Below are 25,866 nucleotides of genomic sequence, written 5' to 3'. Positions count from 1 at the left end.
AGGATGGTTGGTTGGTTCGATGGATGGGTGGATGGACGGGTGGATGGATGGGTGGGTGGATGGATGGATGATGGATGGATGATGGATGGATGATGGATGGTTGGTTAGATGGATGGATGGTTGGATGGATGGTAGGATGGTTGGTTGGTTCGATGGATGGGTGGATGGATGGGTGGATGGATGGATGGATGGATGGATAGTTGGATGGATGTATGGTTGGATTGTTGGTTTGATGGATGGATGGATGTGTGGTTGGTTGGTTGGTTGGTTGGTTGGTTGGTTGGTTGGTTGGATGGATGGATGGATGGATGGATGGATGGATGGATGGATAGATAGATAGATAGATAGATAGATAGATAGATAGATAGATAGATAGATAGATAGATAGATAGATAGATAGATAAAGCTGAGAAGTCTTAATCTTTTCTCTGACATGATGGCGTGAGTCTTTTGTATGTGCCGTTTGAGCTCTGAGTCCCCAGGTAAGCTGTGACCTTTGTTAAGTAGGACTCTAAGGGGTTAGATAACGCCTCCGTCAGGTTACAGAGCAGTGGGTCGACAACGCTCTGACAGCCAAGGACAGGACGCCAGGAGGTCCCCCTGCAGGAACACGAGAGAGGGGTGGTGGTGGTCATAAATTCATGTTTGAACGCTTTTATTCTGAAAAGCACACAGGAAGTCAAGACTATAGGTACAGAAGAGGGTGTGACAGGTGTGAACGTACCTGTCTGTGCACAGGCTGACTCTGTAGGACGCTCCTGGGGGGGTCCCTGCTCCTCGCTCCCACCTCAGCAGGTAAATGAAGTGGTCTGAAGTCAAGTCCAGGTTTACAGGTTGAGGGAGTTTATTCATTGCTGCAGCACACACACACACACACATACACACAGAGAATAATAGTCATTTTAAAATGATCAGAGTGAGATTAAAGACGATATAGTATGGCTTTGCATCCCTCTACAGGTGCTGCATGTGTTGTGTTCAGGGCCAACAGGTGTGAGTGTGGGTCAGTAGTTTCACACACAGGGTCACATGACTATGTGGACTCACCTGGCAGCACTGGAGACAGCCAGGTAAGCAACAGTATGAGAACAGCCATGACAGGTAGACCATCTCTGCTGCTTTGGGATCACCTGCTCACCATCACACTGGAGTCACCATGAGGCGTTCACGTTCCTTCCGACTCTGTGGGAGATGACACACCTGTTCACTATGTAGGTGGTTACAGTCACATTACAGGGGTGGGGTTTATAGAGTTGGACTTTAATGTGAATATACACTAAACACAAGTTGTATTTAGTTATTAGAAGTAACACATTGTTGTATAAATCAACTTTAACACAGCCAACGATCATTTTAATGTCACTTTCACTTTCAAAATGAACCCTCCTGCTGTGTTTCAGCCTGATAACTCTATCATACATTACATTAGTGAGCAGACTGTCCCTGAACCTTGAGTTTAGCACAGATATCCCCGAGAGTGTGTCAAATACAGATATTAACCACTACCCGTCGTGTCTCTGCCCACACACTGTTTTTATCTCTCTCTCACACACACACACACACACAGGAAACCTCCTGCTAACGGACTAGCTCTCAGTCTGTTAGCTTGTAGGCTAACTAGAAGAGAAAAGCTTTAATAAAGAGTTTAAATCTGTTTTTAAATGTATTTAAAACGCTGTAAAGAGTCTAAACCTGTGGGTAAGTCGATGTAAAATGTTAAATATAGCTCGTACCTGAAGTATTCCATGGTTCTCCAACCGTTAACACTAATGATGCCTTCAGGGACCTCCAGGAAATCTGAAAACACAATACAGTTTCGCTCCATAGACTCGATAGAAGTTCAAGTGGTGAAAAACATCATTTAAAATTGGCGTTAAACATATTTTTGCCATATTGAGTTAAATATGACAAACAGGTGATAGAAATATGTTCCTAAGATGTCTGTGCTGCTACTTCTTTGTGCTTTACTTAGCGAATGAAGCAGTGAGTTTAATAAGTCCGACGGCTTGTGAAGGTAACAGCAGTGGAAGTCATGATGGGAAATCACGTGACGTCTTAGAACCATAGACTGTATGCTTAGAACTGGAGTGGAGGGAAACATCTATACCTCTTTAGTAATAACAACAATAATAAAACAATCAAATTAATAAGAATTGATGGTTAATATGAATATTAGTACCAAAGAGGATTAGGGCCACTGAAAAAAAGTGCATTTTTTTTTTTTTTTTCTGAGATTTAAAGGTGACATATATATCTTTTTCATCAACATATATTGGTCTAAGAGGTCCCCAAAATATGTCTTCAAAGTTTATGCTCATAAAAACACTTTGAAATCAGATTTTGGTCTGCCTGTAAAACCCTCTTTTTCAGCCCTGCTCAGAACAGGCTATTTTCTGTGTCTGTGCCTTTAAATGAGAATGAGCTCTCTGACCACGCCCCCTCAGGAAGTGGGTGTGGCCTCGGCTCTCCAGCACGTTGATCTAATGTTTACATGTTGGCTGAATATACACGGCTGCTCACAGACCCGCGTTACTTCAACCCTCTGAATCTGATCCAGAATCTGATCCTGACGGAGAGGCGCCTGCAGCAGGACCTTTCTGAACCATTGGTCACAGATTGAGTGTTTGTTGTTGTTTTATTTATCAGTATGTCGACGTGTGTCTTGGTACACAGCGACGAACATGTAGCTATGTGGCTATGCTAACTAGCGCTAGCACTTTTCCATGATAAATAAAAATCATCCACTAGATCTTCAAATCTGCAGACGTGGGGAGTCAAACCGACCTTTGTGTTTATTAAGACAGCCTACAACTAGCATGCCTCCCTCCTAAGCTCCTTGTTAGCACACATGTGTGCAGGGAATGAAAAACGGAGGAGGGGTTGAGTTGTATTTTATACAGTCTATGGGCTGAACAAGCTCCGAGCTCTGACTTCCTGTTACAGACCGGATGGCGTTGTGACGTATGAAAAACACTGAAAACTGAAACGGCTGGTTTCAGCACACATTTACAGAAAGGTGGAGAAATCAGAACAGGGGCAGAATGGATTCTTTTCATTCTCGGGGGATTTGTAGACAGGGACACATATTTCAGGTAGAGAACCATTAAAAAGTCAATTTTTCAATATACCCAGGTTTACTTTGAATCTCTGGGTTGTGAACTTTCTTTGTTGACTCAGGCTTTCTGCTTCAAGCTGTGTGTCCTTACCTAACCCCTCATTTGACTATCTTTTACCTCCTTCACTGAAACACCTGAGTGAAGATTACAGACTGGGACAGCAAAAAAAATCCCTATAAAAACTATATCCACAATAATTTTTAAAAAATATAATTATGGATATGTTTTTATTTCTGTGATTTATTTCTGTACTTTTCTGTTTATATTTGTTTTCGTATTTATTTGATTCTGTATTCTCTGATCATTTGGACCACACAATAATCAATATAAACAAAAATAACACCAATAAATAAACAATCAATAACCATAAACCTTGAAATTAATACAGAATAAACATAATGAACCATTCATGGCACCTCTGTGTTTGTTTGTTTTTTGCATTTGTTTATTTTCTGTCTATTTATTTTTCTGTATTTATTTATTGTGTTAATTATTTTCTGTATTTTTTATTTCTGTATTTGCTTTTGTATTTTTATTCTGCATATATTTGTACCTGTTGTTTTACACAATTACCTGTTTTTTTGTCTTATTCCAACATGCAGATATCACAGAAAAAAACACACTGAGTCTACGTTATAATACAGAATGAATCAGGTTAAAAATTCATTTAAGATCATGTGAGAAACATGACGGTCCTGTGCATGTGTGCATTTTATTTCTGACACGATCTCATCATGAGGGCTTTAAAAGTGAAATGTGTCACTCACTGTGGAAACATAAAACTCAGGTCAAAATTCATCGTCTTCATCGTCTGTTAGAAATCATTAAATCTTTATTTTCTGAAACATCTCCCCGTCACATTGTTTAAAAAAACACATCCAGTCTGTCCTGCCTGTTTGGACCTCACAGGCTCCTGTGCTGCCTTCAAAGACCTTCAGACTGTAGGAAATGAGAAGGTTGATGGCTTAAAACATGCTGATTTTTCCTTCACTTTAAATACAAAAATAAAATCTACACCTGTATATTAAAAAACAGAGGAATGTAAACATCACGAATGTCTCATATATCCAGAGAATCCTTCCTCATCATCATCATCATCATCATCATCCTCATCATCCTCCTCTTCTTCCTCCTCTTCCTCAAGGGAGCTGCGTGTGTGTGTCTCAGTCAGGTGTGTGACAGCTGAATTTGTGTGTGTGTGATCCAGCAGGTGTGTGAGGAGGTGTCTGCTGTCCTCCTCCTTCACCACCTCCTCTTCCTCCTCCTCTATCTCCTCTTCCTCCTCCTCTTCTTCCTCACTCGCAGCGAGAGTAGAGAGTTTGACTGAGAACAGATTGACGTTACCTGAGCTGTCACACACCTCCTCCTCCTCCTCCTCTATCTCCTCTGTCTCTTCCTCCTCGTTCTCCCCCTCTTTCTCCACCCCCTCCTCTTTGGTCACATGACCCTGTAGTCCAGTTTGACCTCCTTCAGGTCTGACAGAAACCGCCTCCTCTGCCTCCTCTTCCTCCTCTTCCTCCTCCTGATGAAGCCCTCCCTGTGTGACGCTGCCCTCACTCTCACGGTTTGCTGTTGATACCCCAGAATCCCCCGAGGCAGAGTTAGGGCCGGATCCGTCAGTATTATGAAGCTCTGCTCCTCTGTCCATGTACTCTTTATTCTCCTCTTCCACCTCCTCCACCTCCTCTTCCTCCTCTTCCTCCCCCTCCTCCCCCCTGGCTGCAGGCTGCGGTGTAGGGTGGATGTGGATCCGGCTGGATTTCTCTGAGCTGATGGAGACATGTTCAAGGATGGGCATCTCTGGGGTCAGGGTGTAGCCTCCGCCCAGCGCCATCTGCAGAGGAAGAGCTAAGAGTTACTTTGTTGATTTGTAGTCAAAACCTGATTTAACCGAGGTCCGGTACAAGTCAATCAGCTTCCAGGTATAAAAGGTGTTTATGGCAACTTTAAGCCAAATGCTTAAAGTCGGCAATGCCTTTAGTTTTCCATCAGAAATACCAAACGAGTACATTATAACTAAAAGATAAACTAGGAAGCATTCACTTCAGCTGCTGTGATCACGACTGCCACTGATACATGCAGCTCAAAGCCCACAGATAACAGGGTCACTCTTTAAACCCAAACACCGGTGTCCAATCAGAAGTGATCCTGTCTGAATCCTGCACCAAACCAACTCATGCAACAATGAATTCAGAGTTTAAAGCTTGCCACAATGTGCCCATGTTTCTGATAATGTAGGCTGCGAACGGATCTTAAATGTGACATATTCTGCTCTATTTCATCAACATATATTGGTCTAAGAGGTCCCCAAAACATGTCTTTAAAGTGTATTGCTCAGAAAAACACTTTGAAATCAGATTCTGGTCTGCCTTTAAACCCCTCTTTTTCAGCCCTGCTCAGAACAGGCTGTTTTCTGTGTCTGTGCCTTTAAATGAGAATGAGCTCTCTGACCACGCCCCCTCAGGAAGTGGGTGTGCCCTCGGCTCTCCAGCACGTTGATCTAATGTTTACATGTTGGCTGAATATACACGGCTGCTCACAGACCCGCGTTACTTCAACCCTCTGAATCTGATCCAGAATCTGATCCTGATGGAGAGGCGCCTGCAGCAGGACCTTTCTGAAGGATTGGTCACAGATTTAGTGTTTCTTGTTCTTTTATTTGTCAGTATGTCGACGTGTGTCTTGGTACACAGCTACCAACATGTAGCTATGTGGCTATGCTAACTAGCGCTAGCACTTTTCCATGAAAAATAAAAATCATCCACTAGATCTTCAAATCTGCACACGTGGGGAGTAAAACCGACCTTTGTGTTTATTAAGACAGCCTACAACTAGCATGCCTCCCTCCTAAGCTCCTTGTTAGCACACATGTGTGCAGGGAATGAAAAACGGAGGAGGGGTTGAGTTGTATTTTATACAGTCTATGGGCTGAACAAGCTCCGAGCTCTGACTTCCTGTTACAGACCGGATGGCGTTGTGACGTATGAAAAACACTGAAAACTGAAACGGCTCATTTCAGCACACATTTACAGAAAGGTGGAGAAATCAGAACAGGGGCAGAATGGATTCTTTTCATTTTCAGGGGGTTAGAGACAGGGACACATATTTCAGGTAGAGAACCATTAAAAAGTCGATTTTGCATGATATGTCACCTTTAAAGCTTCTGGTGACCCAAATCAACAAAACACTTTCTACCTATGATATTTATAGTCACATGTACATACTATTATATGTCTTAAAATATTAGAACTGAACTTAAATCCATTTTTGAAATATTCTCAGTCAAGTTTTTGATAACGTTCAAACCAAGCGGCAACCTCCGGTCCAAAATGTGGAGGTACTAAAAACTGCAGTTCATCGATTGTCCACTAGGGGCTGGCTCCAAAAGTACCGGAAACCACATACTCACCAATTCAAAAAGCCGATCTTTACAGCAGAAATAAACATGTTTACAGCCTGGTACAAAAGATGAGTGTAGCCTGGATAGCTCATTTCTTGATCGGCACACACTGTACGGGGGGTGAATTTAATTTCTAACGCAGCAATTTTGAAGGATTTGAGATTAAGAGTCTTCCAATGAGAGGCACAGCTGACTTGATTGACAGGCGGGAACACTGGAGCTGTTGGCGAGGAGGCTCAAAGCCTGCCTCTTTACGTCAGACAGCAGTGGATGATTGGCCTCGAAACAGCGCTTCAGAAACAAATGGGTGACGTCACGGATACTACGTCCATATTTTATACAGTCTATGGCTTTAACACACAGGTCACATCATCACACACGATGTGAGGCAGACAGAGTTCTGAGTGAAAGCAGAGGTCTGACAGCTGTGAGTGAATGCCCCTTCATTCAGCGTTACAAGAGGATAACCCTGAAGAGTGTAACATAATCTGTGTGACATGCAAACTGGTGGAGGCCGCAGTCGAGAGCAGGATCACCTGTGTGTGGGAGAAAAGTCCTGTTTTTATCAGTGTGGTCTAGAGCGTGATGTAACAGCTGTTTCTGGTTCAAAAAGTCTTCTTCCTCTTTAACGAAGAGCTCTATCTCTGCAGGGATCCTCTCTGTAATGCTGTCAGACACTTAGAATAACAATCTGAGCGAGTCAGCAACAAAAACAAGAACTTTTAGAGGACACAGGATGGACCCATCTACTGAGGACATTACACGCTTTTTTTCTCATGTTGTTTAGCAGATAAACTCTCCTGCTGATTCCTTCTACTTGAGGCTGACCTGTGCCCAGTTTCATGATCTCTTAGTTAGGATCAGTACCAGGATTTCTCAAACAGCCAACATGCCATCAAATCAGACATATTTCAGATGCAATCAGCATGCAGAGCAGGATGTAAACTGAGCAGACAGATTCATTTGAATACAGGAGTTTCTTACCAGCAGCGCCCTGGGTAGGTTGGCCTTCAGTTTACACAGAAACCCAGAGTAATAAAGGCTGAACATGACGACTATGATCACACCGGTAACAAGGATCAGCAGAGCAGCAGCCACACCTACAAACACAGGGACTGAACACACACATGCACAAACACATAAACACACAGAGTTAGTGACACCCAGCATTTCTGGTCTCAATCTCTAGTTCCAAGTCTTCTTCATACAGCATGATGTTACGGCCAAACACTAAGCTCACCTTTACTGGGCTCCAGGATGCTGGTGAAGGCGCAGCTCCAGGTGGAGGGTTCTGTGTTTTTATTCACACGTATGTCTGGTTCCACCTGAATGCAGTACTCCACCCCCTTCTCCAGGTTAGGTAACATAAAACTCCTGTTCTTCGTTTCCAACACATTCTGCAGGGAAAGATAAAGAAACAGCGTCACTCTGATATCTGTTGCAGCTTCGACTGTGACCCCAGAGGTTGGTCGGTCGATCGGTCGGTCACACGGTGAATTGAGGTGAAATTAAATGAAAGTAATTCATGTGAACATCATCGTCATACACGGAACAGATCATGGTGTTTTTCTGACCTGTGGATCGCCTCGTTTCTTCCACAGCACTTTGAAGGAAGGGTCGTATAATCGGTACAGGTCAGACACTTTGGAGCTGGGGTCCGGCTCCGGCAGAGAAATGTTGACTGTCAGGCAGTTTCCACATCCAGACAGGAACACTTCAGCGGGACCGATCCTCGCTGCACACAAAGACACAACGACACAACGACACAACAACACAACAACACAACAACAGTGTAACTATCAGACTCAAAACGTTTCTGCTTAAACAGAGAGAGTACAGCAGCATATCCATCAGGACCGACTCTAGCTGCACACAACAACAACAGCAACAACAACATCAACAACAACAACAACATCAACATCAACATCAACAACAACAACAAAAAAACAACAACAACAACAACAACAACAACAACAACAACAACATCAACATCAACAACAACATCAACATCAACAACAACAACAACATCAACATCATCAACAACAACATCATAATCATCTACTAGTCCTACTCTGCGAGGTAGAGTCAGTCTGTACTTTTAAGAGTACAGGTTAGAATGCTATAGGCCTAGACTTCTGTAGGCTTAGACTGCTGTAGGCTTAGACTGATGTAGGCTTAGACTGCTATAGGCTTAGACTGCTGTAGGCTTAGGCTGCTGAAGGCTTAGACTACTACAGGTTAGAATGCTATAGGCTTAGACTGCTGTAGGCTTAGACTACTACAGGTTAGAATGCTATAGGCTTAGACTGCTGTAGGCTTAGACTACTACAGGTTAGAATGCTATAGGCTTAGACTGCTGTAGGCTTAGGCTGCTGAAGGCTTAGACTACTACAGGTTAGAATGCTATAGGCTTAGACTGCTGTAGGCTTAGACTACTACAGGTTAGAATGCTATAGGCTTAGACTGCTGTAGGCTTGGACTGCTGTAGGCTTAGGCTGCTGTAGGCTTAGACTACTACAGGTTAGAATGCTATAGGCTTAGACTGCTGTAGGCTTGGACTGCTGTAGGCTTAGGCTGATATAGGCTTGGACTGCTGTAGGCTTAGGCTGATATAGGCTTAGACTGCTATAGGCTTAGACTGCTGTAGGCTTAGACTACTACAGGTTAGAATGCTATAGGCCTAGACTTCTGTAGGCTTAGACTGCTGTAGGCTTGGGCTGATATAGGCTTAGACTGATGTAGGTTTAGACTGCTATAGGCTTAGACTGCTATAGGCTTAGACTGCTATAGGCTTAGGCTGCTGTAGGCTTCGACTACTACAGGTTAGAATGCTATAGGCCTAGACTTCTGTAGGCTTAGACTGCTGTAGGCTTAGGCTTATATAGGCTTAGACTGATGAAGGCTTAGACTACTATAGGTTAGAATACTATAGGCTTAGACTGCTGTAGGCTTAGACAACTACAGGTTGTAATGCTATAGGCTTAGACTTCTATAGGCTTAGACTGCTGTAGGCTTAGACTACTACAGGTTAGAATGTCATAGGCTTAGCCTTCTGTAGGCTTAGACTGCTATAGGCTGAGTTCATTTCAAACGTACTGTCAGAAAATGCTTCGAAGGTGACGCTTCTTGACATCTTGGAGCTGCTCTGGTTGTAGGACGCCTGCACAGAAAGGTTGTATTTCTTGTTGGTGTTCAGCTTCACCTTTAGTGAAGTCGTTGGAGTTTTTCCAAGAGGTTTCCATTTATTCCTGTTTACACTGCACACACACACAAACACAAAACAAACACAGTCAACTCTGCAACTCTCCACACTTTCATAGAGAGTTGAAGAAATAGAGAGTTTTGCTTTCTAATGCTTTTCTCTTTGAGCAAAAGTTACCTGATAAAGAAACTCTGATAAACATCCAATATATAACAAATAGTAAACCAAACAGTGAAGATAATCTTGATACTCATTACCACAGCAGACGACCACATCTGATCACACAATAAATATGAGACTGAAATCAATCAAATCATTCTGAGAACAAAACCTTCAAAATGACTGTTCAAACGAAGAATACCTGAAACTGAAACACTCACACACACACACACACACACACACACACACACTAACACCATAACCACTCTCATGTAAGCTCTGCTCTCATCTGTATTTCTCCGAAAGTATAGAGGCTGGTGAACCACCAAAAAAATAACATAGAAACAATGGTTCGAGTCCGGCTGGAGACATTATCACTTCCTGTCTCTGGTTTCCTGTTTCCAACGTTTATACAGAAATATATTTTTTCAGACTTCACATGAAAACAAGGCCGAGTGATCTGTTCCCTCCTCCACAGCAGACACTTTTATTCACTTCTATATAAATAATTCCCCTTGTTAATACGTTTATTTATATATTCACTTTTAATACAAAGTTTATTCATTAAGATTTTAATATTTAATCTGAAGAGCCGAGCAGAAAGATATCTGTATGATGAAATGTTTTTGTTGTTTTTGTTTCTCTTTGATCAAAACAATAATAAGTGTGTTTTTTATGATGCACAAACATGCACACATTATGTTACTCTTCTGTTTATCACAAAGCTGTGAGCATGACTGTAAATCAAAGTCATAAACACATTATTACTCATGTAGTTTGATACAGTTGTGCTCATAAGTTTACATACCCTGGCAGAATGTATGGTTTCTTGGGTAGCTTCTGTTGTCTTAATGATATAAAAAGACTGAACACAGATGTTTGATAAAAATTTTGCTTCACCCAACCACTAACCATGAGTGAAAAAAAAGTTTTTCTCTTATCATTCATATTCTCTGAAAAATGGCCAAAGAAAATCACAAATTCTGACAGGGTATGTAAACTTATGAGCACAACTGTATGTCGGTGTGTTTATTATAGATCATTATAAAGTATAAAGTTTGCCTCTCTGTGTTTCCATCTGTATGTTGGAGGGGAATCCCCCCTCAGTGAGTGCGGCAGGAAGTGACAGCAGAGATCAAGATGTGGGGGGTGGGGGGGGTGGGGTTGGGTTACCTTCCAAAGACCTCGTACTGGGTCCCTTCAGCAGGGGTCCCGGGCCCAGGGTCCCAGCGGAGGAGGTGATGGAAGTTCTTTGAGTTCATGGAGAGGTTTTCAGGAGCCGGAAGAGAGACGAGCGCTGTGAGGAGGAGTCAGCACGAGTTATCTCAAAGAGAGCAAGGTACACACACACACACACACACACACACACACACACACACCTGCAGCCTGAGGGTGTGTGTGTGTCTGCCTCTGGACTATTTTATTTGCCTGTGAGCACTCACCTGCATACTGAGGCCGAATCAGACAGAGAAACAGAAACACACAGATCATCTCTCCGTCAGAAGGCAGTCCAAACAAGGCGTCATCATACCAACAACACTGTGAAAACACAACAACAACAACAGCAACAACAACAGGTTATTTAATATTATCACTTCTATAATAACATAATAACACTGTATAAATAACAGGCTATGACATATTATTTTAATGAATTATTTCTGTCACAGTGAGGAGAAAACAGGTTTAATTATTACCCACATTAATATTACTTTGGACAAGTTTTAAAAATATTGATATGTTGGGATGTGTGATAAAACCTCGTCACCATCGTTAGTGACTTTCAGGTTACAAACAAGCACAGACGACGGATAGCATCTCGTAGCATATTGGGCGCTGTTTGTAAAATTGTGCACACTGAAAATAAAAGCAATATTTCTCCACATTTAGCTCCAAACTTCATAAAAACAAAATGTTAATTTTTAGAAGTCACTTTGTTTTATCACATTTAGACCGATATTTGTGATCTTCCTCACATTTATTTTGGTGTGAAAAATATATTTAAGTTACAATCAATGTTGAATCCAAATGCTAAATATAAATGTTAAATGTAAATGTTAAATGTAAATGCAAAATGTTAATGTAAAATGTAAATGTTAAACTTTAGATGTTAAATATAATTGTTAAATGTAAATGTAAATCTTAAATCTTAAATCTTAAAGTTAAATGTCAAATGTAAATGTTAAATGTAAATGTTGAATGTTAAATCTTAAAGTTAAATGTAATTGTTAAATGTTAATGTTAAATTTTAAATCTTAAAGTTAAATGTAATTGTAAAATGTAATTGTTAAATGTACAGTTGTGCTCATAAGTTTACATACCCTGTCAGAATTTGCGATTTTTTTTGGGGCCATTTTTCAGAGAATATTAAAGATAAGAGAAAAACTTTTTTTTCACTCATGTAGTGGTTGGGTGAAAAAATTTTTTATCAAACAACTGTTTTAAGTCTTTTTATATCATAAAGACAACAGAAACTACCAAAGAAACTATAAATTCTGCCAGGGTATGTAAACTTATGAGCACAACTGTAAATGTTAAATGTTAAATGTAAATGTAAATGTTAAATGTTAAATCTAAATGTTCTAAATAAACTTTACAATCTGTTTCTGGTTAACTCGAAGGGGGTCATTTGTAACACATGCTTATGGTAACCTGCAGAGGCGACTGAAGGCTGGTAGTGCTAGCTCTGCTAACCTTAGCCCCACTCTTTGTTTAACAGCACACTCTGTGCTCCCATATTTAGACGTATTACATAAATTACGCTGATTTTTTTACTTTTTATCCAAGTATTTTATATCTTTAGACTAGTTGACTTGTTCAGAAAATAGTCCCCCTCAACTTCCCGGTTCATATGACTATGGGAATTAATTAATATCAATGAAATTATGTCGACAATGCAAAATCATCTTTGCTGTAAATACAGTTTATGGGATATCTGTATCCCAGAGAAGAAAACAGACTTTTAATGTATTATTATTATCATTATTAATAATAATTATTTGCTTTGAGTAAATATTAATCTTGTGGGCTAAAAATGTTTTAAAAAAAGGGATTTAAAAAAAAAAAAATTTGACCAAAAATGAAAAAAAAATCTCTCCATGAGCTGTAATCATGAAGAACACAGAATATAAACAATAATGTGCTTTAAGAGGCAGAAAAAATAAAATAGTTAGCATTTCAATTTGTGATTATTTAATGAATTTACTAATCTATTTTTTTTATATATTTTATTATTTTATTATTTAAAGGGACCATGTATATTAATTAACACTTCTGTAAATATGCCAGAGTTAACCAAAAGGCTAGTTTACATCCGTAGAGAAGAAAAGAAAAGTACAAATAGCACCATACAATTGCCCAATTCCTCACTGAGTTACAAATAGAATAAATATAGAATTAAAAAATTATCTGAAATATATAATAAAATAAATATTTCCTCTCTGTTGAAAGATCATAACATAACCAGTTTTTAAATTAAAACCTGTTTTATTTATTTTCAATTAACCACACTGATATTACACCAAAAATAATTACAAATTAATTGTCAGAATAATAATTTTCATTATAATCATTATTCTTCTCAGTAGGTCACCTTCAAAAAAATGTATACATATTCAAACAAACATCAAAATAAAAGTAATAAATGTTAAATAAGAGGATTGTTGACAGAAACATTAAAATAAGGGTTCAGTCCTGATCTGGTCTCAGAGAGATTTCTGGCACTTTAACTGATCCAGGATCAGTTTGTTCTGTTTTATACAGTGTATGGTTTAAACACTAACTTGTCACTTAGAGCTCCTCTTAGGTTACCTGTTTAATGACGCTTTAAAGGTGTGCTTCACAGAGACAGCTCAGTCAGCTGGTTTGTGTCTGTGTCACACAGTTACATCACATTCCTGTCAGCAGAGTTTCTCTCTGATGGAAGTTAAAACATAAATCATGAATCTGAAGTTTAACTCACCTTCTCTCTGAGCGAGGCAAACACACCGACACAAACACACACACACACACACACTGTAACTCCCGTCAACACATTCTGAACTACAGTCTGACCAGAGAGGACAGTCTGTGAGTGTGATGCGTCACACTACCACTTCCGGTGACGCCTTTTCACAGTAAAACGGTACTTGCCTTTCCGGTTCTTGTTTTTGTGCTTTTGGCATTTGGCATCCGACCAACAGAAGACTGGAATGTGTTAGTTCTACAGATCAAAGCGAGTGCTCTATCCATCCAAAGGGATCCGACTTCATGAGTTCATCCTTATCCTTTTCAGACACATTAAAATTACCCCTCACTCACTTTAAACTGATCTTTCTTTCTCTTATTTTTTCTTTAATATTAAAGTTTTTACTTTATCTGATATCATTAAGATAAGATAAGATATCCTTTATTCATCCCACAACAGGGACATTTAAAGTGCTACAGCAGCAAAGTAGATGTGCAAAAACAGTACGAGCATATAAAAGAGTAATTATTAAAAAACTGTTATCAATTAAAAAAGTAAATTACTCCCACTCTGTACATCAGAGATAAATGGGAAGAGGAACTAAAGGGAAAAATAACTCTGGAACAATGGCATGACACGTGTAGGAAACAGAGTAGATATATAGTAGAAATATTGTGAGATTTTTCACCCAAACTTAAAGGAAAATTCTCACCTGTCCTCTTCTCCTTCCTGGAGACAGTGTGGTTAGCATGTCATGGATCACGCTCATGTTTTTTGGCAATGTGTGAAAATGACTAAGTTCTGGGATGAAGTGTGGAAACGAATGACAGCAATTTTAGGATATGAACTTCCTAAGACGTGTGAAGTGCTGTATCTGGGAAATTTAACACAGGAGAATATACAAAGCACAGACAGATACCTGGCTGGAATACTACTACTGGCACCAAAGCAAGCTATAACAAGAAAGTGGTGTAAGGAGGACCCCCTATTCAGAGAAACTGGTTGGACATTTTGGGAAAACTACACAATATGGAGAACTTAACACACAATTTGAGACTTCAACAATCTGCCTGCCAAGAGAATGGACTATTTTAAAGGAGGCTAAACTGACTTTTGATACCAACGTTTGTATAATGTGTTTATTTTGAAAAGCAAAGCAAGAAAAGCAAATAGAATATACGTTTAAAAAAATAAGAAATAAAAAAAACAAGTCAAATTTGCAATATATTTACAAAACCAGTGATTATTGAATCCAATAATAGCCCCTTATCCTGGGCCAAACATTAACAGAAATATTTAAAATGTTTAAATACATTTAACACTATGTATTCAAAATGTGATCAGCTGTGCAGAATTTTGTATTGTTTAATTCTTAAATGCTGTGATCACAATTCATAAATCAAAACATTGTGGTAGTAAAATAGAGAAGTGAAAGAGACTGTGTTTTTGTATGTGTGTGTGTGTGTTGGATCTGATTACTACATAGTGATCTATGAAGTTTATCAGGAAGAGGAACCAAAACAACCGCCTCACGTGATCAAATTGAAAAAGTACGCTTTTATTTTGAAGGTAGAGTCATTCCGCTTCCGGTGCAAATGCGTTTTCCAAACGTCACGCGGTGTTTTCGTGTGTGTGTGTGTGTGTTTGGAGTTGCTATGTGCGCGTGTGTCTCCCTGATACTAATTTACATAAACAATAGAAGTATTCATCAGACTGTAACACACACACAGACACACACACACACACACACACACACACACACACACACACACACACAGACAGAGCAGTTTGTAAAAGTTTATTAAGTCAGGATCTACAGAGAGAGAGAGAGAGTCTGCAGACAGGGGACCGTCCACATCGTCTGTTCATCCAAACACTCAGAAATACACCAAAATATATACACACACACCTTCACACACAACCTGTTCATGCACCGACAGAACAACACATTAACTCTACTTTAAATTATTAATTACATGAAGACAAGGTGCTGTTAGGAGGAAGAAGCAGAGGAGAAAGAATAGGAGGAGTCAGTAACAGTAGAGTAATGTTAAACCTCAAACAGCTGAACAGAGCACGACAGAGAACAGTCTGTCTGTGTTTTCCTGAAGTTCAGTCTGTTATATAATAAAATGTGTTTCCACTCACAGCTGCAGCTGTTTCCATCTGTTCAACACAAAGTGCATTCAGTGCCAACGCGCCAGACAGTCCCAGAGCAGGGAAACCTAACACATGAAGTCTTCATGTTGTAGTCCACGGGGTGAACTACAAACATGGCGGGTACATTTTAAATGACAGAGAAACAAAAAGGCTTTTCGACCGGAAGAACTTTAGTACTTTTCAAAGGTCCCAGGACTTTCGGGGGGCGGGGCCTGCAATGCTGAACATGTCTGATTGGTAGATTAACCGCAGTGTTTTTATTCCGCCCACCGTCCACAATAACATCACACACATCTGTGATTCTCTTGATTTCTCTTTCTTTCATTAGTTTTTATTTGTTCTATCTTTTTTGTATGTGTGTGTACTTTTCAAAAGAAGAAGCTGTGATTCTCCGGGTCAACTTTTTTGCCAATTTTTTTTTTCATTTTGTTTTGCCAAAAAAAAAAAATTCTAAATTTTTTTTTCAAAATTTTATTTTTTCAAAAAAGAAAAAATTCAGCAAAAAAAAATTTCCAAAAAAAATTTTTTGTCAATTTTTTTTCTTCAAATTTTTTTGGTCAATTTTTTTTTCAAATTTTCTTTTGTCAAAAAATTTTGTTTTCAAATTTTTTTTGTCAATTTTTTTTTTGTCAATTTTTTTTTTGTCAAATTTTTCCAAAAACCCTTCACAGTCATTGTTTTTTCCATCTGTGATTCTCTTGATTTCTCTTTCTTTCATTAGTTTTTATTTGTTCTATCTTTTTTGTATGTGTGTGTACTTTTCAAAAGAAGAAGCTGGGATTCTCTTGATTTAGCAGCTTGTAACAGTAGTCTTCTCTCAGCCCACCGTGAATGCGTCTCTCCTCCCGGTGTTCCGGTTTTAAAAGTGACCCTGTAAACTGGAGACCTTCAGCTGAACGTGTCAATGTTTGTGGAGTTTACACAGCTGTTGAAACACAGAGGGAGTTCCTGGGAATGCAAACTAGTTTAGTTTTTATTAAGATTTCAAAATATCCTCATCAGATATTTAATGATCGTCTTCAGACGTTTATGAGGGATGCATCCGGCTGAGAGTCTCCAGTTAACAGGGTCGCTGTTTAAACCAAAACACCGGCCGATCTCTGCCACGGCTTTTTGAGTTCAAAAGGATTTTAAAGCCGTGTTGAAACGTCTTTGCTACTCGCGCTTATCTCCTCTCACGTGTTGATTCAGTGAATCCATCTGTGATGAAATATAGCGCCATCTAAAACAGACCAGCTGAGTCTCTTCATGCTAACAGACTAACTGTTGTGTTGCTCATGATGATACCTGCCTGTCTGTCTGCTTCTATGGTGTCATCTGTGATGAATGGCATTCCTCTTTGTTTAGCTGCCCTCTACTGGTCTGGTGGTGTAGTGCATTTACTTTTTTTCCTCCATACATCACTGGCCTGATTTGCACAATCTACCCGGGACTTCAGCCCGCGGTCGAAATGCAGACAACAATGGGGGCACAGGAACCTTTTAGTTCAGGGTAAAGTAGATCTGGGGGCTAAAAGACAAGATGCACCTAAAGCTGAGACAGAGGGGAACCTTGTTTCTTTAAATTAGACACGCTGTGCTTTTCTTTCTATCTTTCCTTGCATCACCTGAACATCAGCACCCCACCTTTAGGAGGCAAGGAGACAAGGAGGCTAGCAAATGAGTCAAGAGATAATAATGCATGATTCAACAGCTATGTCTCCTCTAGGGCATGAGGAATCTACATGAGTGAAGGAAGCAAGGAGACATTATAGTGCAATAAAACTGTCTTCTTTTGAAGTTTAAAAAGGAGGAGGAGCTGGCAGCTGCAGGTGTGTGAACACAGATCAGGTGTGTGTGTGTGTGTGTGTGTGTGTGTGTGTGTGTGTGTCATGAGTGCAGATGTGTGACACAGTTTCTTCACACACACACAAACAGCAGCAGGAGTTTAAAGATTTCAGCCTCTCTGAAGATTAAATCCAGTTTAAAGAAATATAATCCACATCCTTTATAATCCACAGAGAGTTTGTCAGAGGAGAACTTGGCTGTTTGACTTCATAACACACCTGTCTGAACCCAGCCACACGTCAGTAGATGAATGTGAGGAGCAGGTTCTCTGTAGCCCGGTCTTCAGGAGCGTAAGATTCGGAGGGGGCAGGGGGAAGGTGCAGGTGGGGGAAGTGCTGGGAGAAGGTGTGAGGAGGGGGTCCAAGCACGCTGTAAGCCTTCAGAGCAGAGAGTCCGTTCAGCACCGACATATCAAGAAAGGTCACATGGTCCGAGGGGGACGGGGAGGGGGACTCTGCAGGTGTGTTAAAGTCAGCTGGAGGGGTGATGGAGATATCCTGGGTGGGGTATGGGGCGTGGGGACTGTTGACTCTGAGGGTCTGAAGGCCCAGCAGAGACAGGTACTGGCTGTGTATGGGTCTCTCTCCACAGAAGGAGAGCCTCAGGTGAGCGACAGTGCTCCTGTTCAGCACCTCCTGCAGCACCCACAGCTCCTTCACCCACACGGTGAGGACTCCCCGCTCCCTGAGGCCAGCAGGGGGCAGAGCGGAGCGCAGCACCGTGTGACATCTGCACACAGAGTTAGCCAGGGCCTCGTTGCAGTCCCTGATGGGGGCGGAGCAGCTGCAGTTCCTCAGGCTGAAGCCGGGGGCGCCGCTGTCGAACAGTAGGGTGGTGTTTAAGGGTGGAGAGGCTTCAGAGGGCCGGGTCAGGAAAAACAACCACCACAGTGACCACAGCAACCAGGCAGAGGACAGGGTGTGTGGAGACATCTCCATGGAGTCGAGACAGACTACATCTTCTCCACGACGACGGAAGGAGGGAGAGAGAGAGAGAGAGAGAGAGAGAGAGAGAGAGAGAGAGAGAGAGAGAGACAGAGAGTTAGGATGTGGTCAGATTAGCTAACAGACTAACAATTACTCCACCCGCGACACTCTCTCTCTGACCTTTAGTAACCTGCTGCTGCTGCTGCTGCTGCTGCTTTTAAAACATCTGCAAGTCAGCTCTCTGAATCCAACTCTTTATTTCCACACACTCACTCACACACACACACACACACACACACACACACGTGCACACGTTCGGGAGGAGTCAAACACTGGTCTCTTTATTTCAGCTGTGTGTAACGGTGGAAAAGTGGAGTGGTTGGGTTTGAATCCAGAGTTTGGTTCCCTCGCTCTGTGTTTTCTTAGAGTTGGCAGGTTTGAGTCAGCGTCTGTTTGAGTGTTAGCAACAGGAAGTGGAAAAACCATGAGCTGCGTTTAGAACAGAGGGATCATTTTAATATTTGAGGTAATCGCTCTTTCACTGACTTCAGAATAAGAGCAGCTTTAAATGAACGAGAGACTGAGGGACACTTCAGTCCGTCCACAGAGGAACTGTGTCTCCTCAAGGTCCTGCAGAAAAGCTCAAACACAGGACAGCCAGGTGTCTCAGGTGTTCAGCAGCTCATCTCAGGACAGAGTCTGGTCTGTGTCTCAGGCTCTCACAGAGTCTGGAGGTCTGACTGAGTCTCCTTCAGTCAGTCAGCAGGATTAACCCCTGCCCTTCATCACATCGTGTGAAGAAGATGATGATAAAATTGTGATTTACATCATCTATCAGGTCACCCAATTCATGAAGAGAGAGAGAGAGAGAGAGGGAGACAGTGTGTGTGTGTGTGTGTGTGTGTGTGTGTGTGTGTGTGTGTGTGTGTGTGAGTGTGTGTGTTATATAACAGAGGTTTAGTGAACAGCAGCAGCTGCAGACTCTTCAAACATTCTTCCCCCATGACTCTGCAGACCATTATTTTTATTGACTGTTGTTAACTGAGCACACTGTAACACACACCCACACACATGCACGCGCACACACACACACACACACACACACACACACACACATCAGGTTAAAAACAAAATAATTCTTAGCAGCTGAATTTTATTTTTTGAGAGTTTGTTTCTTTTTTCTGACTTTAAGAAAGTAAAAAATACATCTTTATCAGGATATTATAGGATAAAAGTCAAACTTTGACTATTCTACATTTATCTTATTTTACATTTCTCTTGTGTTTAATTTTAAAGTATAAAAGCCTAGTGTTAAGTTTTAGTGTGTCACCAGCTCCTTCAGACTTCCTCAATTTTGTTAGATTTAGTTCCAAGATTTTATAAATAGATGGACGAGATTAAAGCTCCTGGGAAGTGAAGCCAAAGACACTTAGCGCTCCCCCTGGTGGCAGGCTGCAGTATAGGTGATAAAGCCTGTCCTAACACCAAACGTGGTTTCTGTCTGTCTTAACCATAGACTGTATATATAATGGACGGCGTCGCTCCGCCTTTTCCCATTGTACGGTTTGAAGCCAAAATATCCCGTTCCAGAACGCTGCCATCTTGTACATTTTCTGCAGCCAGAGTTTGCACAGCAGGGAATTTGTGTGTTTCCACGGTAACAAGCTCCGCCCTACAGTGTACCGCCCCGAGATCCTACAGAGTTTCTCTCTATGGCAGCTGTCAATCAAAGCAAACAGGAAGTAAAACCCTGTTTTTTAACCTCTAATAACTAACGAAAAATAAACTTTTCAGATAAAAGAGGCCTTGAACATAAAACAGTCAAATAATAACTACATATCAGCACAGCATACAGATGTGAGAAACATTCGTACCACGTGTATTTATTTTTTAAAGTTTGACCACAGTCCCATTCAAATGAATGGGGGAGACAGAGTTTTTGACCTATACTGCAGCCAGCCACTAGGGGGAGCAGTTTTTGTGGTAGCCTCACTTTGAGCCTGTGAGATGACGTCCATTTTATATACAGCCTATTGTCTTATCCAAGCGGCAACCTGCGGTTCCAAAATATGAAGCCCATGCGGAAGTGTTAGAAACTGCAGTTCCTTGAGCATCCACTAGAGGCTGTATCCAAAAGGGAGTCAGTCCCCAGAGAGCCCAATGTTGAAATGTCAAACTTAACAGCTGAAATAAACAGCCTTGTATCTCTATAGCTCATAAATCTATGGGTTAAATTTTATATAACTCACCTGTTGACATTATATTACGAGCTAAAGTTACGCACGATAAGGGGCGTGGCCTCTGAGTGACAGGTGCAAGGTGCTAGCGGTCTGCTAGGTGCCACCTCAGCTACTTCAGTCCCTGATGTAACCTCTGGGTCGTGTTTGTGGTGATGGAGCCTGTTGGATATTTTTTTCATGGTAATATCAGACAAACCATTATGTCCATATATGGTCAAGAGGGAGGAGCTGGTGAAGAGAGATCCAAATATGGACATGGGATGTCTGCCATGTTTTCTGTACAGGATATGAATAATACCAATAAAATATGAGCCAGGAGTTTAACTTCTGGCAGAAATCTTCATCCTGACGAGGAATCATGATCTTCATGACCTCAGAAACACACAGTTCCTGTTGTTGACACCATGATGTCACCGATCAGCTGACGGATAACATCACCAAACAGCTGCCAAAGACTTGACTGATCAGACACTCTCTCACACACAATCTGATCAATCATACGGACTCAGCAAAAAGAGAGAGAGAGCAACATCTGTGAGTGTGTGTATGTGTGTGTGTGTGTGTGTGTGTGTGTGTGTGTGTGTGTGTGTGTGTGTGTGTGTGTGTGTGTGTGTGTGTGTGTGTGTGTGTGTGTGTGTGTGTGTGTTTTACTCACTGTGACTCTCAGAGGTTCTGGGGGCTTTCTGCAGCAGAGACGATCCACACTGAAGCACACACACTCCATATGACCATCTGCAGAGAGAGACGGAGGGAGGGAGAGAGAGAGAGAGAGAGAGAGAGAGAGAGAGACAGAGTTACCAGGATGGACAGAAAAGGGACGAAGGTATAAAACAATGGAGAGTACTATCTTTCTCACTCTGGTCCGATGATTCGGGACGTTTCGCTTCATCTGAAGAGAAAATCAAACCCCCGAATCATTATCTGTTTTCTTCTCCTCTTTACTCTCTCCTCCTCTTTTGGATCCTCCTCTCCTTTCCTCTCCTCCTCTCCTCTCCTCCTCTTTTGGATCCTCCTCTCAGTTTCCAATCAACAGATTTTGTCATCAAAACTTCAGTGTGTGCTGCCCCCCTGTGGCTGATCACAGTATCACATCAGACGGGGGGACATCGATGACATGTTTGATTTGTCTCCACAGGAAGCAGAGTGTTTACATCTAAAGTGACACACTCTGGGCCTAACCAACGCTGCGCATTCTCTCCTCTAAGTGAGGAGGAAGTGACCAGGCTTCTGCAGCGCTCACGGCCCACTACCTCTCCACTGGACCCAGTACTTTCAAAACTCCTGCTGACAATTTCACTGCTGCTTACCCACACATCATCATCTTCTCTCTCTCAGCTGGTGTTTTCGGCTGCATTCAAGCACGCTCAGGTCGCCCCACAGCTAAATCACCCTCCCTCAACCCAGCCCAGGTTGAAACCGTCAGTAGGAGCAGAAACACTTGAGCACACATTGATCAGATCTCTAAGTTCATGCACAGCAACAACTTATTTAACCCAAATCAGTCTGGCTTATCAACAGGATTCCCTCAAGGATCAGTGCTTGGTCCTCTCCTCTTCTCACCATACACCATTCCACTTGGTGCAATCATCCACTCTCATGTTTTCTCATACCATAGCTATGCAGATGATATCCAGCTTTTCCTGTCATTCCCACTAGATGACAGAACAGGCAAGTCAGATCTCATCATGCCTTGCAGAGATCTCTAAGTGGATGAAGGAATGCCACCCTAAACTCGTCAAACCTGCCCTCCATGACATCAGAAGGATCAGGCCCTCCCTGGCACACGCTCTATCATACATACTACTACTGCAGTTCCTTACAGGCAGGGCTCCTAGTCCTTGCATGCACATTCTAAGCTCTGCAGATGATCCAGAATGCAGCAGCAACCAACTTGAAACAAATGCATGATTTTTATTATTGCAACAAACCAAAACAAAGACAAACAATGGGCAGAAAATTCTCCAGAATAAACTCAAAGGTACACACACTAATAAATGTCAGCATACAGCGTGAAAATAAACCTCTTACTCACCATGTCACAGTATAACGTCCACCAGACAGCTGTTGCGGTTGGGGTTGGGGTTGGGGTTAGGGTTAGGGTTAGGGTTAGGATTGGGGTTGGGGTTGGGGTTGGGGTTGGGGTTGGGGTTAGGGTTAGGGTTAGGATTAGGGTAAGGGTTAGGATTAGGATTAGGATTAGGGTTAGGGTTAGGGTTAGGATTAGGATTAGGGTTGGGGTTAGGGTTAGGGTTAGGGTTAGGGTAAGGGTTAGGGTTAGGGTTAGGGTTAGGGTTAGGATTAGGGTTGGGGTTAGGGTTAGGGTTAGGGTAAGGGTTAGGGTTAGGGTTAGGGTAAGGGTTAGGGTTAGGGTTAGGGTTAGGGTTAGGATTAGGATTAGGGTTGGGGTTAGGGTTGGGGTTGGGGTTAGGGTTAGGGTTAGGGTTAGGATTAGGGTAAGGGTTAGGATTAGGGTTAGGATTAGGGTTAGGGTTGGGATTAGGGTTGGGGTTGGGGTTGGGGTTAGGGTTAGGGTTAGGGTTAAGATTAGGGTAAGGGTTAGGATTAGGGTTAGGGTTAGGGTTAGGATTAGAATTAGGGTTGGGGTTAGGGTTGGGGTTGGGGTTAGGGTTAGGGTTAGGGTTAGGCTTGGGGTTGGGGTTGGGGTTGGGGTTAGGGTTAGGGTTAGGATTAGGGTTAGGGTTAGGGTTAGGGGTTAGGGTAACCCTAACCCTCAGAACAGAACCGAACCAGAACCGAACCGAACCAGAACTCAAGTTAACAGAACCAGAACTCAAGTTAACAGAACCAAACCAGAACCGACCCAGAACTCAAGTTAACAGAACCAGAACCAAACTCAAACAAACAGAACCAGAACCAACTCAAGCAAACAGAACCAGAACCAAACTGGAGCAAACAGAACCAGAACCAAACTCAAGCAAACCGAACCAGAACCGAACCAGAACCGAACCAGAAGCGAACCAGAACAGAACCGAACCAGAACCGAACCAGAACCGAACCAGAACCGAACCAGAACTCAAGTTAACAGAACCAGAACCAAACTCAAGCAAACCGAACCAGAACCGAACCAGAACTCAAGTTAACAGAACCAGAACCAAACTCAAGCAAACAGAACCAGAACCAACTCAAGCAAACAGAACCAGAACCAAACTGGAGCAAACAGAACCAGAACCAAACTCAAGCAAACAGAACCAGAACCAACTCAAGCAAACAGAACCAGAACCAGAACCAAACTGGCGCAAACAGAACCAGAACCAAACTCAAGCAAACATTATTAATGTCCTCAGGTTGGCATTGAGTAAAATCAGATGCCTCAGGTTGGATGGTCTGATCCGGTTTCTCCTCTCAGTGAGTATTTGCCCGGTCTTTGAGAAGAACCCTAACCCTAACCCTCTCAGAAGGAACAGATGAAGCCACGATACACAGCCTCCCCTCCATCACCTGTATCCTATATCCTCACATGTGATTGGCCGCATGGCCGCCATGCTGACCAATCAAAACAAAGTTCTGCTGTGAGCAGAGCTGGGGCTGAGCACTGAGAGAGCTAAGCAGGGAAAGGAACAAACTGGGAGCCGGCTCTCTCTCGATGCGAGCCGGCTCTTCTGATTCACTATAAAGCATCGACTCTCAGAGCCGCAGCTTTTGATCATGACACATCACTAATGTGATTAATCTGTGTTACAATTATGAGGGGGTCCTTGGACAAGTTTCTCACCTGTCCCTGGCTCCAAAAAGTTTGAGAACCCCTACTATAGAACCCCTACTATTAGTACAAGTTTCAGTCTCTTTCTCAGCCGGTTAAAAACTCCTTATAGTGCCTTTAAAATATGAAACCTACAGATTCACCATGAAGTCTCAGTGAAGAAACATCAGTTATTTAAACATAAGAAAGTGTTGTCATCTTAAAGCACTGGAGTACTGGTTTAATGTTTATATTTCACAGAGGAAGAACATACTCATCATCCTGAGCGAAAACTTTATTTCTGCACATGCGCACTAGAGCAACTTCAACAGACATGACGTCAGTATAAGCGCGCTTTAAACAGCATCTTAATTTACGAGTTAACAGAAAGTACACACAGAATAAGGCAGTAAACACTCACTAACACACTCTGTTTACATGAATACAAAGTTTACATGTAAACAAAAACAAACTTTATGAATGTGTGAACTCACGTGTTCAGACTGGACGTGCCTCTCGTCAGGTTTCTTTGTCCTCTTCTCTCTAATGTCTGACTTTATAATAAATACTGTAAATATGATGTTATATCATGAATACCACACATCATCCTCCTCCTCTCTCTCTGTGGTGTAAACATCCAGCCGAGTGGAGCTGAGAGACGATTTTACTCTCCAACAGTCGAGCTCACTGAAACGATCCTTTCACCCTCCCCCCGTTGACATGGCAACAGCAAACTAACAGGAAAGCATGCTGTGTGTAAGTGTGTGTGTGTGTGTGTGTGTTTGGGGGCAGAGCTGCTTAAATTAAACCTTTACTCACTTTAGTTTCCACATAAATCTGTGCTGTAAGGTTTTATTTTGAAGTTCCTTTCTGGAGTCCCTGAGCTCCCTTGTCTCGTAGGTTCCTCTGGATCTCTGCTGCTGTGGACGTGCCAGACTCCAGCTGCTACAACTACTACTATCCGTCTCCCCACTATCATCTCTCTCTCTCTCTTTATCTCCCTCTATCCCTCTCTCCAACACGGTCTCAGCAGATGTGTGTCTTTCAAATGCTCATCCTACCTAAAGTCTCTAGGGTCCAGGAGGCAGACACCCTCTCTACTTTTAAGAGTAGGCTTCAAACTTTCCTTTTAGATAAAGCTTATAGTTAGAGCTGGATCAGGCTTGGACCAGCTCTTAGTTATGCTGCTAT

At 41.9% G+C, this 25,866-nt stretch overlaps 3 protein-coding genes across 3 annotated transcripts in view; all 3 read right to left on the bottom strand.

Annotated features, from left to right (window-relative positions):
• LOC117820336 overlaps window positions 1-1,835 on the bottom strand; it is a 21,363-nt gene extending 19,528 nt beyond the window's left edge. Inside the window, exons 1-4 of the mRNA XM_034694064.1 lie at window positions 1,734-1,835; window positions 1,048-1,182; window positions 725-854; window positions 434-600 (exon numbers count right to left, since the gene is read on the bottom strand). Coding sequence (XP_034549955.1) covers window positions 434-600; window positions 725-854; window positions 1,048-1,096 — 346 coding nt within the window. The 5' untranslated portion in view covers window positions 1,097-1,182; window positions 1,734-1,835. The remainder of the gene's footprint in view (window positions 1-433; window positions 601-724; window positions 855-1,047; window positions 1,183-1,733) is intronic.
• A 1,974-nt stretch (window positions 1,836-3,809) lies between these two features.
• Window positions 3,810-13,983, bottom strand: LOC117820168 (interleukin-10 receptor subunit beta-like). The gene is made up of 8 exons (XM_034693849.1): window positions 13,839-13,983; window positions 11,320-11,416; window positions 11,051-11,174; window positions 9,613-9,773; window positions 8,091-8,251; window positions 7,757-7,913; window positions 7,501-7,631; window positions 3,810-4,950 (listed from the first exon to the last, which is right to left on the bottom strand). Exons 2-8 carry the CDS (start codon window positions 11,366-11,368, stop codon window positions 4,165-4,167), a joined length of 1,569 nt encoding a protein of 522 aa, XP_034549740.1. The 5' UTR covers window positions 11,369-11,416; window positions 13,839-13,983; the 3' UTR covers window positions 3,810-4,164.
• Window positions 13,984-17,733: 3,750 nt separating this feature from the next.
• Window positions 17,734-25,392, bottom strand: LOC117820342 (uncharacterized protein C21orf62-like). The gene is made up of 3 exons (XM_034694071.1): window positions 25,170-25,392; window positions 21,631-21,707; window positions 17,734-18,767 (listed from the first exon to the last, which is right to left on the bottom strand). The coding sequence occupies exon 3, from the start codon at window positions 18,745-18,747 to the stop codon at window positions 18,049-18,051; it is 699 nt and encodes a 232-aa protein (XP_034549962.1). The 5' UTR covers window positions 18,748-18,767; window positions 21,631-21,707; window positions 25,170-25,392; the 3' UTR covers window positions 17,734-18,048.
• Window positions 25,393-25,866: the final 474 nt, after the last annotated feature.

This window comes from Notolabrus celidotus, chromosome 10, assembly GCF_009762535.1.
Source record: "Notolabrus celidotus isolate fNotCel1 chromosome 10, fNotCel1.pri, whole genome shotgun sequence".
NCBI classification, from domain to species: Eukaryota; Metazoa; Chordata; class Actinopteri; order Labriformes; family Labridae; genus Notolabrus; species Notolabrus celidotus.
This window is presented reverse-complemented; position numbering and strand designations above follow the sequence as displayed.

What these genes read in the sequence shown, in the direction of transcription:
- LOC117820168 (XM_034693849.1), bottom strand. Translation starts at nt 11,368, where the DNA reads ATGATCTGTGTGTTTCTGTTTCTCTGTCTGATTCGGCCTCAGTATGCA. An exon ending in CTTCGAAGCATTTTCTGACA is followed by an intron (nt 8,252 to 9,612) that starts GTACGTTTGAAA and finishes CTTTGTGTGCAG; the next exon opens with CGAGGATCGGTCCCGCTGAA. An exon ending in CATCCTGGAGCCCAGTAAAG is followed by an intron (nt 7,632 to 7,756) that starts GTGAGCTTAGTG and finishes GTGTGTGTTCAG; the next exon opens with TCCCTGTGTTTGTAGGTGTG.
- LOC117820342 (XM_034694071.1), bottom strand. Translation starts at nt 18,747, where the DNA reads ATGGAGATGTCTCCACACACCCTGTCCTCTGCCTGGTTGCTGTGGTCA.